Here is a 16,042-nt window from a genome sequence, read left to right as displayed (position 1 = left end):
GATAGATAGATAGATGGAAATAGTCAGGATAGATAGATAGATAGATAGATGATAGATAGACAGACAGACAGACAGACAGATAGAGAGACAGATGGATAGACACAGACAGACAGATAGACAGACAGATGGATAGATAGATATATAGACGACAAAATAACTCAAAAGCCAAAAATGTAAAAAGTCTTGTGGTCCTGAGTCTATCAGACAGAATGATAGATAGATAGATAGATAGATAGATAGATAGATAGATAGATAGATAGATAGATAGATAGATTGATTGTCATTTTGTCTGGATCTATTAAACTATTCAAAATTACATAAAAAATGCAATTCATACATTTACTTAAACACACATCTAATATGATGAACGTCAGTTTCAATTTCTGAATAAAAAATGATTTTGATTGTAGAGATTGTAAAAATATTGGTATACAGTAACTATTCAAGTAAGTTTAGCATAATATGCATGAATATTTCTTTAAAAAATATTCAGAAAAGCAGTTTTGTTTGTTTATATTTGAAAATTGTTTGTCCAGTCAAAGTAAAACCAATGCATTTGGCAAGACATAAAACCGAGAGGACTCCAAAAAACTTTTTTTTTTTAATTTTTTTTTATATATAATCTTTTTTTTTTAGTTATGTATTGATGTATTTTTAATGCATACAAGCATAAAGAAAATATTTCAGTAGTTATTAACTAGTAGTTATCACTTGGCATTTTAGTCTCATTAAATAAAAAAAGGGTCACGAATTGTATAAATGTTTTTGAATTTAACACGAAGAGTACATTTCTGTAAGCTTGTCACTTATTTTAAACTAAAATAGAAGGGGAGCTTTAGTGGGCTTATTTGGGAGAGACGGACGCAAACTCTGGTCATACAGACACTAACTGAGGACAAGACCTTTGCGGAGATAGTCGTGGAGAACGTGGGGGACACCGATATTGAGGTTCCGTTCGTGAGGAACATGTGCTGGCTTAACAAAACCGAGTTCTGCTACACTTGGGATTCGGTCGCAGAGGTGAAGATATCTTTGGAATCTGAGGAGGACTCAGATACCGAGTGTTACAGTGTAACCTGGACTCCAATTCACTGTCATGTGGACCTGAAGGTAAAAATGCCATTAGAACTTTTTTTAGAACACTTTTGAAAATATAGGCTATGTTCCAAATAGACCCATACGTGTCATTGAGGAACCACTTTTAAGTTCCACAAAAAGAACTTGTTTTAAAAAAGAAAAAGAAAAAATCATCGTATTTGTTTCTGAAGAACCTTGTAACATGTAGAACTTTTATTCAAAATATTCAAGAACCATAGCAAGAACCACCAAAATTGTATGGTGTGAACATTTCTGGCACAGAAACCAGATAATCGCAGCCAAAGGTTAACTTAAAGACTGTTAAACAAAACACTACATTTTTATAAAGTATTTATAATATACAAATCAATAAGTGACAATGCTGATGTGTTTGTTTTGTCAGTGACGATCCTAACAATAAGTACTTGCTGGAGTTGCCATGGTTACCGCTAAAACACGATTTTTGTTCGCTAGGGTTTATTTAATCGCTCGTTGAAAAGAATCGGCCTGACTAAAGTTTTTTTTTTTTTGGAGGTTTCTGAAATGTTTGAAATCTCAATTAAAATATAGCCCTACATAAAAATATATACTTTTAAGACCTTCATATTTTTGTTTTGGCTTCATTTGGGGGCCTTCAGGTCCTAATTAAGTGTAAACAAACAATTATTTAATGGTTTCTTGTTTCAGTGTTACAAGGATAAACATTTGCAACTGTAACGTTTTTATTTATTATTTAATTGGTGGTTTTTATTTGACTTTAAATAGTTTTATTATTAGTTTTTTAATGGGGTTATATTGTTATTCATAAACACTTCTTTACCAAAAAAGTTTTTAAAGCAGGGTTTACAGTTCCTCAGACTAAAATGGCCACAAAGATACATTTCACAGATATCCGATAAGACAAGGTCTTTCTTTGTTCAGCAAGCACCTAATGCAGTTCGGAAGTTTTCTAGTTGAATCCCTTCATTTCCCACATTTCCTACCTCAGTAATGCTCTGTCGTGTGTTATTTTAGATTTAAGCCTAAGAACACTTTGTTCAGTCCAATCCTTTGACTTATAGGTATTCTGCACCTGTTTTCATGTGTTATGAGAGCCAAAAGCTTCTTAGCTGGACGTCCAGATTTTGCTCACTAATGAAAACCTCATACAATCTATATGAAGAAACTCAAAAAAATAAATGTATAATTAGTACTTCAACTTGCAATAAATGATCTACCTATGGTATAGATGGACCATAACGATACATTTTAAGGATAGTCACCCTCTTTCTCTCTCAGGACTGTTTCTCCATGGTGAATATTTCGTGGTACGGAGGTGCCAGTGTCCATGCGCCCAACTGGCCGATAAACGATGCCAACATTTCCATGCAGCCCTTCACAGTCAGTGACCTTAGGGACAACCCTTCTGGCTTCGGGTCAGTTTTAGAACGCTACTTCCTGGGATCCTCAGGTAAGCAAAGAGGAGCTCCGCGCCTCTAACTGTCACCCCCTTAGCCAAATTTGGCCACCCTGCCCTTTCACACTTTGTTGACCAGTCCAAACATGCATTCACTTGTGACTATGTACATATTTCAAAACTGCCTCGGGCCTGAGATCACAGGGCTCTACTGTACATAGAGAGTGTAACACAATACGGATGGTTACTTCTGCTTGGTGAAAGATTGCAAAACAAAGAACATCGGACTTGAGTCTGAACCCATTGGTATTTGTCAGCAGATGCCTGATGTTTATATCGAGAGTTAATTAGGCATCTCAGGCAGATTTAAATAAGCATTGTGTTGATGTCTGGCTGTTAGTTTGATTCGAGGCAGGGTGGGACATGGTTACGGACAGAGGCGTAGTGCATTAAAACATAAGCCACTTGCAGTATTTAATGTGAAATAAGTCTACATCACGAAAAAGTGTGCAATCAAATTTTCATTTATTATTTATTTCTTTTCTTTTTTTGTACTGTGTGAGAAGTATTCATGTTATAGGTTTTTATTGATTTTATTGAATTTTATTGAATCAGTTTAACATTTAACTTGTATTGTTACAGAACTGTAACATAATACAAGGGTTAAATCTGCAGTGCCATAGCAAAGTTTATTTTATTGTATAGTGTAAATTATAGTGTCCTCCAATTCATGATGAAATGACCCTTGTGAAGAAGTGTTCATAAAAAAAGTTACCCGTTCGAATCAAATCCTGTTTAACAATCTCGCAGCATATTTTGAGTATTTAAGTGAAGTATTTATGTATTTAATGAAACTTTAATCAATGGTTATTAACATATGATTCAACCACACGGCAGAAACCAGAACTGCCGTTGACCTCCAGTATAGCGATGTGTCAATCCCTTTAGCTGGAAAAAGCGATATAATTCAAGCTTCCCAGATGCATTGACATGTGACGGAAGTTTGAAACCATCAAGACTCTTCCTAGAATTGACCATATGGCTAAACGTGGTATTCTAAGAATCTGTAAGGTCAGGGAGGTGACGAAGAGCTCCTCAGAAAGACCTTCAGATTACCAGTGTAAAGATGCGAGGTCCTGTCACTATCCATCACTACAGCACTTCATCAATCACTTTCAAATGAGTTCACAAACTGTGGTCCGTGGAGTGCTTTGGTCCATGAGTTGAACAAAACACAAAATCTAATAATTCCAATTGACAAAGAATAACAACAGTGAATTGATTAACTAACCAACTTTGAACAATGAATTAAAAGAGTCACTCATTTATGTTCATTAGTTAAAAGTAACAGCATCTAGTTAATTTCAGTGAAACAAGACAGAAGCAGCAGTCTAGTCATATTATGGATCTGTAGCTCAAGACAGGGTAGAAATGGATGTCAAATGAGACCCCCAAATGGGATTTGGAGTGTTTGTAGAATTAATGTAGAAACAACATAAAGACAGTATATTTTTAATATTTGTTTAATGGCATCCACTAATCCAACAATACTACTGATGTCTCTATGATTCCCCCCCCCAATATTTAATCACTGGCTATAGGCATTCAACATTACAGTATAATTGAGAGCTATAAAGTTTAACATTTATTAGACTTTAAAAATAAATAACTTAATTGTTGAACATAAAACAATCCTCACATAAACCCATTGTAATAAATGTCATATTTACCTGTGCCCTTCAGCAAGTAGGAAATATACAGAAATTGAATAAACACTAAATTCTAAATTAAATATAGATGAATCCTTAAAGCTACAAAAGTTATTGACTTCCTCTTTTTTCTTTTGCTCTTTGATGATCAGACATCACATCAGCTGGGTTATTAGGTTATTTTGGCTGCTTTAAGAGCTGCCGCTGCTGAACATGATGCAGATCTGACACGCATCATATTTTCTCATAACTCTTTACCTTTTCTGGCCCACTTCTGGTCTTAAAGTCTCTACTAATGAGCTGACGAGTTGAATCAGGTGTGTTAGATGAGGGAGACAGTGCTGGTGCTCCAGGACAGTTTTGAAAACCACTGCATTTCACAGACAAAACCGAATTTCAGTGGATTCCAATAGTAATTTGTGACAGTTCCACCCTGGAGCATACAGCTGCTGTTGTTGTGCGTCAGAAAAAGACAAAAAAAATATTTAAAAAAATACCCTTTTTGTCTAAATTGTAACATTCAAGATTGATTCATGTTTGAATTAAAAATGAATGTGTTACTTTCCATTAAAAGTAGTGGCATACCTACAGTAATAGGTTAATTTTTACAGTGAGTAGCACAACATTGTAACACATTACTCATAGTGGTCAAGTTTTCCAACACTGGTGGCAATAAGCTGCCACTAGTACTCACACTCATAGTGCAAACGTAGCACTTTTTGAGCCCCAAAAGTGTTTGACATTTTATATGTTCAGTAAATGGTTAATATATGTAAAACAACACTGTAACACATTAGTAGTTAAGTTTTTTAACACATTTGGCAATAAGCTGTCACTAGTATTCACACTCAAAGAGCAAACGTAGCATTTTTTTAGGCTACAAAACTGGCAGCTTACCGGCTTTGACATTTTATATGTTCAGTAAATGGTTAAAGGGGTCCTATTATGCTTTTTCAATGTGTTTTTCGAACAACATAGTATGACAGCCTGTTCTAGTACACCCCCAAAACAAAATCAAGACTTTGTAAAAGAGCATAATAGGACCCCTTTAATATATGTAACACAACACTGTAACACATTAGTAGTTAAGTTTTTTAACACATTTGGCAATAAGCTGGCACCAGTACTCACACTCAAAGTGCAAACGTAGCATTTGTTTGGGCTACAAAAGTGGCAGCTTACCCGCTTTGACATTTTATATGTTCAGTAAATGGTTAATATGTTCACTGAAGGGGCTTTGCGATGACCCCTCGTGCTTCGGACCAGCAGGCGTGCCTGTGAGGCTTGTGTGGGTGGGCAGCTGGTCTCTAAACATGGTTACCACTCAGAGCCAAGACACTCTCACACTTTCACAGCACCTTGTCATCCACGCACAATCCAGCAATTAATAACACTATTTACTCAACACGGTCACACTGATTTTTTCGTATAGCCGCATTATTTGCGCCCAAGTTTGTGTGTGAGCTTTCGGCAGCTGAAAGGTGAAAATGGTAATCTGCGTCCCAGACAGCTGAACAGAATTAGATTAAAGTGAAAGGGCATGCCATCAGCTAAGGTCATAATATTCGTCATGTGACATAAACAAAGGCCTTTTATGATTTCCTAGATCATTGTTTGGCCCACTGAGCGTTATGCAACGGTGTGAGCAGTTTAACCGAAACAATCACATGATTTTGATCCATTTTCCACCTCGCTAGAGAACGGCCTTGATTTTGTAGAGACCTCTCAAACCCCTCTCTAATTGGCTCACTTTTAAGACAGAAATGTTGAGCTTCCTGCCAATGCAGCTGGCCCGGGTTGCCAAGTAACCGCAGACATATCTTGGTGTATAATGCCCAGTGGCATAACAATGACAATCATGTTGGCTCAGATTCGTAAGGCAACCCAGCAGCTGCCTGTGGCCACGGCTCTCGCATGCTATTGGTCGGCGATGTGTTGATAATGGACATAATTGTTTTTCCTGAGTTGCTGTTCTGCAGCCAAATGGCATGTTGTTGTGCAGGCCTGTAAAATGAGCCCTCGGCGACCCGGGGCAAACCCAAAGGTAAGCTTTTCAGCACTGTATATTTACATTTAGGCCTTGAAATCGGATAGTGGTTTTAAACAGGTTGGTGATGTGGAGCTTCGGTCATGCGATGTCTGTCAAATAGCTTTGTCCACTTTGTTGATGAGAGACATTATTGAAGTGTCCGGGCAAGTAGTGTCCTTTACTGGGTTCACTGACACTTGTGTCCAGTTCAACATGATGACTGAAAGAAACTTAAAGAGAAGGAGACATATTTAGATTTTGACGGTTTCCAAGTAGTGATCGTCCTCCTTTGTCTATGTGTGATAACTTGACCCATGTTAGCTATATGCACCAAAAATAAAAATAAATAAATGTATTTAATAATAATCAGTTAATTAATTAAATGTATTTAATTATCAAAACTCTAAAAAAATTAGTTGTAAATAGACACTGACACGGTCAAAACACGAAATTTCACTCTTTCAGTCAATTATTGTGGCTTTCCAAAACTGTTGCGGACAAAATCAAAATTAATTAATTAAAATTAATAACACACATACATGCACCAAAATATGATGAAAAAATATGATCGTGTTCACAATTTTCCCTGTTTACACTTAAAAATGTCAGTGAAATGTTTTTTGTTTGTTTGTTTCCTTGTCTGCTGCGTTTCAGTAGTAAAGGGTCTGGAAATGTGTGTTCTTGTGGTGTCGCGTTGTCTTGATGTAATTCTTTTGGGCTCAAAAATGATTAGTTGAATGGAATTTAATTTATGCTTCTGGTAATTTTATTTTTTTTTTTGACTATTCACCTAAACAGAGTTTCCCAAATCAGAAGGACAGCTAAAAGGTTTCATAACTAACCCTAATCTTACTTCCCACGTGCCCAAATGCCAAAATATTAAAATCACTGATGTCAAAATAGTGACAAACTTTTTTTTTAAGTCTATGCAACCAAATTTGACCAAAAATTCCAAAATTAATAGTGATAGATTAACAGTTCTAGTAGGTCTGTTTTGTAATAATAAATGTTTAATGCAATCCCACATATCAAAGGATTATGAATAGTACACAGTGAATCAAAATGTTTTCATTTTGTATGGTGGTGCATTGCTGCCATATATATGGTCCTACGCCTTCCACAGACGATATAAATACATTTAGACCACATAACTTATTGATTGCTATCAGGATGTGAAGAGACTTTCAACCAGCTTAACAAAGAGAGTTTTCGAACCAAATAACCTACCCTGCCTTTAAGTCATAATAACGAGATGTTATGTCATTTACACTATATATTTTCTCTTAAAGGGGTCATATGGCGTTGCTAAAAAGATCATTATATTGTGTATTTGGTGTAATGCAATGTGTTTATGCGGTTTAAAGTTAAAAAAACACATTATTTTCCACATAATGTACATTATTGTTGCTCCTCTATGCCCCGCCTTTCTGAAACGCTTTGATTCTTACAAAGCTCATCGTTCTGAAAAAGTGAGGTGTGCTCTGATTGGCCAGCTATCCAGTGCGTTGTGATTGGCCGAATGCCTCAAGCGTGTGATGGAAATGTTACGCCGCTTTCCATACTGTGATGCCGTGTCCTGGCGCGATGAGACAACACCAATAAAACCCATTATAAACGAGGCATTTGTTGCATCCAGTGGGGACATAATTACTGATTATAATGACTTATAATGTCTTTTTCAAGTCAAGTCAAGTCAAGTCAAGTCTGCTTTATTGTCAATTCTTCCACCTGTACAGCACATACACACAGAGAATTGAAATTGCGTTACTCTCAGACCCTTGGTGCATACAGATAACACTTTTTACGTGTCGCGTTGCGTATCGCGCCGTGTAAACATAAAACCATGTCTGCATTTGTGATCGGAGAAACGACAAACAACAAGCGCTACTCTACACTGCTCAAAACTCGCGTTTGAATCGTCAGTGGGAAATTCTTTAAATATAAAAAAAACGTACTTACAGGCTGTGAGTCAGAAGCGCCAGACTGTCCTTGCAAAGTTGGAACTGCCCCACTTTATAGAAACAGCCTTTGAGCACAGACGCATTGTAGGCTACTCTGCAGGTTCAGGAAACAGTCCACCATAAAATGCGCTGCACACATCTGAATATTTGGGTTGAACTGTTCTGGAACAGTGTTGTAAATACAACTTAACCACTGCACTGCAAAAAATGACTTATCTTACTTAGTATTGTTGTCTTGTTTCTAGTCAAAATATCAAAAAATTCTGAAATCAAGATACTTTAATTTAATTTATTTTTTTTCCCCCCTGGAAACAAGACTAAATATCTTAAGTCAATTGGCTTATTTAGTAAAATAAAAAATACTAAGTAAGATAAGCCATCATGATTTCTAGTCATGTCCTCTTTTGGAAGGCCAAACAAAGTAGTTTCGCTTTCACAACGAAACACACAGCGTCTCCACAACATTGCGGCGGCGGCAACAACAATACAAGTTAATAAAAGTTACGCCTTCTTTCTTTGAGTGAACATTTGGGCGGTGTTATGCAAATCATCCCCCACAGTGACGTAGACATGTGGGGGCGTGTTTAAATTAGGCGTTTTAGGTAGGCGTGGTTGGCTCTTAACTTTTATAAAGAATATCTCTTTGGGTTTGAGACTTTAGTCTTTGCAACTTAAGGGATCTTATCTATGCACGAACAGCTTGTAACACTCCAAAGAGAAAGGAAAACTTGAAATCGCATCTTTAATAATGAGATGTTTTGTTTAAACAATATATATTTTCTCGTAACAATGACATATTGGATGAGTTGCACCAACAAGGATGAATTTAAGCAAAGTTTAGAGCTAATCAAGGATTTGTTGATCTGGGTTTTATTTTAAATCGAGTTGTGTTGCACCACTTAATTTTAAACACAGATTAAGAAATCGGGGATTAGAATTCTAACCTGTGATTAAAACCTCCATCTACGATTAATTTTCTCCACCATGATGGATTCGCCATTGCAACTAAACAGCAACAATGTTAATATTCATTCATTATCCTTCTTTGCTGACTACCAAACTCTCTTTCTGACATAAGTTGCTCTTGATTAATTTTCTCCGCCATGATGGATTCGCCATTGCAATTAAACAGCAACAATGTTAATATTCATTCAGTATCCTTCTTTGCTGACTACCAAACTCTCTTTCTGACATAAGTTGCTCTTGTCGATAAAGGAAATTAACTTGTAAAATATCTTCCATTTTAATGAACTAGAGAGACCATTATTCAAACGGCTGATCAAGCAAGCGACGAATACATTTAGGCAGTGCATACAGAGTTCATAATCCTGGAAATATATTTATAGTATTAATTAATAGAGTATATCTTATGACAAAACAACCGAGATAAGAGAAAGCAACTGGCATGATTCGCGAACCTCGTGACAGTGGCGCCCTGTCCATTTGATCGCCGCCCAGCAGCATGCGTGGATCGGGCGTGGGAAACGAGAGGCCCGGCCGCTATCACTAGCGCTCACTTCATCATCACCGCTGCCGTTAAATGCTATACAGTATAGACCTATTTCTGTTTTCTTTTCTTTGTCTTACAATGGATGCACCGAGATGACTGACGTATTCACATCCCGGACTCAATAGCAGACGCAAGTTTACTATGGGTTACCAAGACCCTCACAATCTAGAACACCGGCTCAGTGCGGTTTAATCTTCATTTTTATTTGTAATAAACTCCTCTCCGAGACCTCACGACACACCCTCTGTTGTTTTCTTTGTTTAATCAGCCACATAATTGTAATTGTAGGTGCACTTTATTTCATTTAAACCTCCTCACCTGTCAATTTAAAATTAATCCCTAATTGAGATTTAAATCTGAGTTTAAAGTTATGGAGCAACAGGATTAAAGTTAATCTATTTTAAATATAAATTAAATCCAGGATCAAGATGATGGTTTAAATGTAAACCTGCTTATTTTTAAACAAGGTTTAAAGTTTGGTGCAACAGAATTACTAGATAAACCTTGATTTCATCTAGATTTAAGATTAATCCTTATTGGTGCAACCCACACATTATGTCATAAAAATAATGTTTTTCCCATTATAACAAGATAGTATATCTTTAAAATCATAGATATGTAGGAGATGTAATTTTGGAATTTGTATTTGACAAATCAGAGATTTGCAAATGATACAATAAAACGGTTTTGAACTTAAGACTTTAGCTGCCGCGATGTCTAAACTTTTAAATCTTTACCACACTGCTCAATAAAATCACACAACTATGAGTATTATCGTTACAAAAAGGCATGCAACATTTCTTTTTAGTTTGAAAATGGAACAAAATACTGTAGGTCTGAATCTCAAGCTAGAGTGTTGTGGTGGTTGCTACTGTAGACCGTTTCTAACTAGTTTAAGTTAAAAGACCTCAGCTCAAGTCTTTAGATATTTGTTGACTTTCTCCTTCAATGTGAGCTAATGGGCATTTTAATCTCATGTAATTTCTGCTAGGCCAGTGCCGTATCACTAACCTTCAGTATAAGCAATAGTAATAGTGATGCATGACCTGTAAAACACCACTAATGAATGATGTTGTGTGACATGTGAGACTGAAGTCAGGTTGGCAATCAAAGTTCATTTTTTGTATCCGTCTAGTCAGACGCTTCGAGTTTTACCCTTCAAATGCTTGAGGCCCCATTCTTAAGGTGTGTATAACATGGAATCTGCACAGAGGCGAATAAATAACTGTCATTTGCTGACGTTTAAGAGACTTTTGGCTTGAGTTATGAGCAAGGTGGATCCTACAGAAGCTGAAAAAGAGGGGGAGCCGTCTTTTATTTTTAGAATAATTCCCCACGGTAACTACTACCAGCTTTCCTGAAATATTTTCCACTCTGTCTTTAAAGCAAAGATGAATAACAGCATCCCATCTCACTTTTTTCACCTAATATGGCCTGGATGAGAGCAGAGAGTGAAGCAATTTTTGAACAATAGATGAATGATTCTCAGAAATGCTTAGTGCTGTTTCATATAAATGATAGAGTATCATATAACTTGATATAAGGAAAATTATGCAAAGGGTTATTGTAAACAACTGAAAATGTAGTTCGAATCGGTTTCAGTCTTTAAGTTGTCTTCCAACTGGCTAGTCAGAGTTGTGAATTCTCTCCTATTTACGCTTTCAAATGCATTTCTGTCATGACAACTCTCGGAGGGATTGGCATGGTAATGTACATGACAATGTTAATGTATTAGGTCTTGGCAGAATAGATCTGCTATGCTGCTGCGGCAGAGCAAGTACAGAGACTTGCTACTGCCAATACATCCACAACATGCTGCTATGAGCATGTAAGAAATATTGCTGCTGCAAATATAACATACATGAAATAACCCCCATATAGCATACATGAATCACCTCGTAGCAGATCTATACAGGTGGAGCTGGGGAAGATGGAGGGTTTCTGAAGCAAACTGCAACTGCTACGGCAAGCACTAGTCATATATTTGAATGTTGAGCAGCGAGCTCATTGGCTACCGATACAGGAGAGAACCAATCAGCTGTGCCATGTGATAATTATGTCATTAGTTCAGATTGAGTTAGACCTATCGGACTGCGCCATCTAGAGTTTCATGCTAGAACTCTGTATTTTTTTTTTTTGTCTGTTTGGATAGGATTAGTTCAACCGATACTCTCAGTTTTCTACTTAAAGTGATAGTTTACTCAAAAATTATAATTCTTCACCCTCATGTCATTCCAGACCCGTTTGACAGAGTGTTTCTACTATTTTTGTCCATTCAGTGGAAGTCAGTGGGGTCCAATACAACATTCGACTCCTCTGATTTTCTTTATAAGGAAAAACAGAACACTGAAAGATTGTTTCAATATTTTGTGTTCCACAGAAGAAAGAAAGCCGTACAAGTTTGGAATGCCATGACAGAATTTGTATTTTTGTCATGAACTGGCCCTTTAAGAAACATATGCATAATCTTATGGTTAACAGTTTGGCTTCTTTCCTTCACTTGGCAAAGACTATGGCAGGTGTGCTAGTTAGTAGATGTTACACCCTTACACGCTATTATTTATAAAAGCTTTCCATGACAGCAGCCTTCATTTCTCTCCAAGTCTAATCTGCAGTGATAAATAGAGGGAACTGGTAGAGTTTGCCAAAGAGTCTTATTTAAGAGATGTTTCTCTCAAAATAAAAGGGAAAAGGAAACTAACGAGACAATGAGAACAAAATGTCATTGCTTTGTTGGCTGCATTCATCAAGTCATCAAACAAATATATTTTTTATTTCCCTTAATCTTTGGTAAATAAAAGTTTACCGACGTCTACAAACTTGCATTCAGTCCCAAACTAGGTTTCCTGTGCTGAGTGACTTTTGGGCTACATTTGCAAGCCTAAAATCTATTCTAGCATTGTTGTTTTTAAGAAACGTTTTGGTTTATTGTTAGATAATTTAATATTGTGGCATGTGTGTGGGGTGGCATGTAAGATTAGGTTTAGTTAGGCCCCCAAATAATTACAAATGTATTCAAAATATTTATACATGCAAATTTGATTTTGAATCTAAATTGTAAAAAAAAACAATTTTACCTAATGCATGCTTTTACATGCTATGTCTAACTGTTAAGCTTAGGCCTCTAAATGATCAAAATTATCAAAAAATTGCTGGAAATAATTGTTGTACACAATCTAATGCATGACTTCTGTCATCTGATTGATAGTTTGTACTTTTTTTACTAAGTAAAGACGTTTTAATATACTGTAATTGTAAACACGTCCCTCTTCAGGTCATCGTTCACGTCTTTTTGCTGTGAAATCTTTACTGATTTTTATAAAGTAAACATAAGAATATATTTTATACTGTAAGTAATATTTTGAGATAAACACTTACTGGACTGAAGCAACTTTACTTGATTATCCAGACATATTTTTTTTTAGAAAAAATATCATGTTAAAACGTGAGTATCAGATCAGGCTTTTGATGAATGCTCATCTCTCATCATCATTGCCTTGCATTATTTTTTGAAACTACAGATATTTGAACATAAAACTATACATTTAAATATTACTTTACTAAGACATTATTGGGAGATATAGAGTGACAGCTGATATTTATATGGAGTTTATGTAAGCAGTCTGTGATAAAGAACCCACCGATTTAGAGTACAAGCATCAGAATTTCATCATACTGTATAAATATCAGATTTTTCAGTCTATTATTGTATATGCCAGGCTTTACAGAGTTAATGTAATGTCATTATTGGTGCCATTGTGAAAAAAAAAAAGGTTAATATCAGTAAAAATTTCAGGTCAAACTAATTACCAGCCTGTATCTTTTGAATTACATCACATCTGAATAATAAAAAATGACCTAACTTCTGAAATGATGTACTGCTCATGTTAAAACGGTGGTGTAATTTTGGGTGAGGTGAGGGGCAGTTGGATAGACGGTGCTGCGTGTGTCTACACTGGGGTACATTGACATGGTGGTGAAATCCAAGAAGCAGGAGGAATTCCAGGGAGGGCAGCTACATCTGCGGACACCATTATCTGCTTCACATAATCTCAACTTTTCAGGTGCAGAAAGACATCAGAAGCAGCCCCCATACCCCTTCTCTAAAGGCTTTGAAAATATAAAGATTCAGTTATAAATCCCAATGTTTCCTGTTCTATACGTCCCAGGCTTGGAATTTCCATGATACATCAGGCTGTAAAGGCTGCTTTACTGGGACAGGTCGAAAGATGGTATTTGGTTTCGTTCATGCAGTGTCTGTCATTCAGAGTCACGAATGGAGTTACAGGAGTTAACGTGTGATCTGAAATCACCTGACGTCTCAGCAGTGTCTCATGATGAACTAAATATCCAAAACCAAGGCTCTGCATGTCAGCATCATTGACTGAACTCCAAAATGTCTGTTCGCTATGTTATTGCCAATGAAACGACTTTGTTTTTGCGTTGTCATATTTCCTATTGAATCAGGAAGTTGCTGCAGGACATACACTACCATACTTTTTTTTTTTTTTGAATGAATAAATGAAATGCAGCAAGACTGCATTAAATTGATCAAAAGTGATATTAAAGAAATTTATAATGATACAAACGATTTCTATTTCAAGAAAAAATCTATTCATCAAAGAATCCCAAAAAGAAATGTATCACGGTTTCCGCAAAAATATAAAGCAGCACAAATGTTTTCAAGATTGATAATAATAATAAATGTTTCTTGAGCAGCAAATCAGCATATCAGAATGATTTCTGAAGGATCATGTGATACTGAAGACTGGAGTAATGATGCAGAAAATTCAGCTTTGATCACAGGAATAAATTGCATTTTAAAATAAATTGAAATATAAAACAGTTATTTTTAATTGTTATAGTATTTAACAATATTAAAGAAGAGAGTTCTTTCAAAAACATTACAAATTCTTACCAAACCCAAACATTTAAATGGCTTTTTTAATCTAGAGAGCATTTGATTGGACAAAAAAATGTGTATACACCCCTGAGTTCACAATGATGTCATCAATATTTTTGTTTCATTATCCACAGCAGAGACAGAGTGTAATTTTGAAAAGTGTATATGGACCTGATTTACTTACAGCTTGTACCAGCGCAAACCCACTTTTGTAGTTAAAAAACTACTGTCAGGATTTATTAAAGACACGCTGTGAAAAATTAGTGATGAAAAGGCATGCCCAGAGGAAAAATGTATTGCTCAGTGGTTGCTTTTCCTAAGCTCAGGAGACTTAGATGAGATTCTCATATATCTCTCATTTTAGTATCAACAGCATTTCAGATATTTCTCATAAAATTCCTTAGGAGAAATAGTAGACACAAATCAGACATAAGAAATATTTGAGAAAAAAAAGATTCAGAGCAGAGAATGTGGTGGAAGAAACATCGCTGCAATCTCTATCAAGACTCCATTATAGGAATATTTTATTGCTCAGTGGTTGCTCTTTCTAACCTCAGGAGACTTACTTGTGATTCTCATGTATTTCTCATTTTAGTCTCAACAGTGTCTCAGATGTTTCTCCTAAAAATCCTTAGGAGAAATAAAAGTAGACACAACTTTTATGTAGAACTTTCTCATGTAGAGACATGAGAAAGTTCTGAAAGAAAGGAATCCAAAATGACAACGAGAGAGAAACGTGTGAGAAACATGTGAGATCTCTTTATTGTCTTGCTGTAATCTCTTGCAAGACTCCATTTATTGCAATGGGTTTTTCACCTTTAATGGTCAGGACAGTAGGAGTAGAGACAGGAAACAATTGGACAGGTGAGAATTGAACAGGAGCAGGAAAGTACCTTTAGCTGGGATTTGAACCCATGCTGCCTGAGGTGCAGTTGTGTTGTCATATCAATGTGCTGCCCACAAGGCTATGGCTCTGACAGAGACTACACTATGCAGTTTTATTTTAGGAGAAACATTAAACTTTTACTAATATTGTAAATACTAAAACTGTCATTTAAATAGCATTAAACATTTCAGAATATCAAGGGTTGCCAGTTTAAACGTTTACATTTATCTTCAATGTCCAGCATTGTGTATACACCACATTTTCCCAACACACTAGAAAGGACTTACAAGTGCAATATGTTTAGTATAAGAGCAATACCTTTTTTTTTAACAAATGTAACACTAGTGTCCCAGTGTTTTTTTTTTGCTTTGTTTAGTATTACAATTTTGTCTTGTACAGCCCATTTTTGCATGTCTGTAAATATAGGTTATGGTTTCCTCTGTTAAATCACTGTGCAATAAAACACTGTCTACATAAAACAACTTCAAATATGACAATGCATGTATTGTCTTTGATTGAAATGGTGTGGATAAATTACATTGAAGCTAACCAGAGGGAAGAAAAATAAAAT

The 16,042-nt window shown here is 35.9% G+C and overlaps 1 protein-coding gene across 1 annotated transcript in view; it reads left to right on the top strand.

Moving 5' to 3' along the window:
* Nucleotides 1-360: 360 nt before the first annotated feature.
* The window catches only part of LOC107688570 (SITS-binding protein-like), a 38,069-nt gene continuing 22,387 nt past the window's right edge, over nucleotides 361-16,042 (top strand). The window contains exons 1-3 of the mRNA XM_016486275.1: nucleotides 361-369; nucleotides 826-1,110; nucleotides 2,356-2,527. Of these exons, the coding sequence (XP_016341761.1) occupies nucleotides 361-369; nucleotides 826-1,110; nucleotides 2,356-2,527 (466 nt within the window). The remainder of the gene's footprint in view (nucleotides 370-825; nucleotides 1,111-2,355; nucleotides 2,528-16,042) is intronic.

The sequence above is a fragment of the Sinocyclocheilus anshuiensis genome, unplaced genomic scaffold (assembly GCF_001515605.1).
Source record: "Sinocyclocheilus anshuiensis isolate Anshui unplaced genomic scaffold, SAMN03320099.WGS_v1.1 scaffold521, whole genome shotgun sequence".
NCBI lineage: Eukaryota > Metazoa > Chordata > Actinopteri > Cypriniformes > Cyprinidae > Sinocyclocheilus > Sinocyclocheilus anshuiensis.
This window is presented reverse-complemented; position numbering and strand designations above follow the sequence as displayed.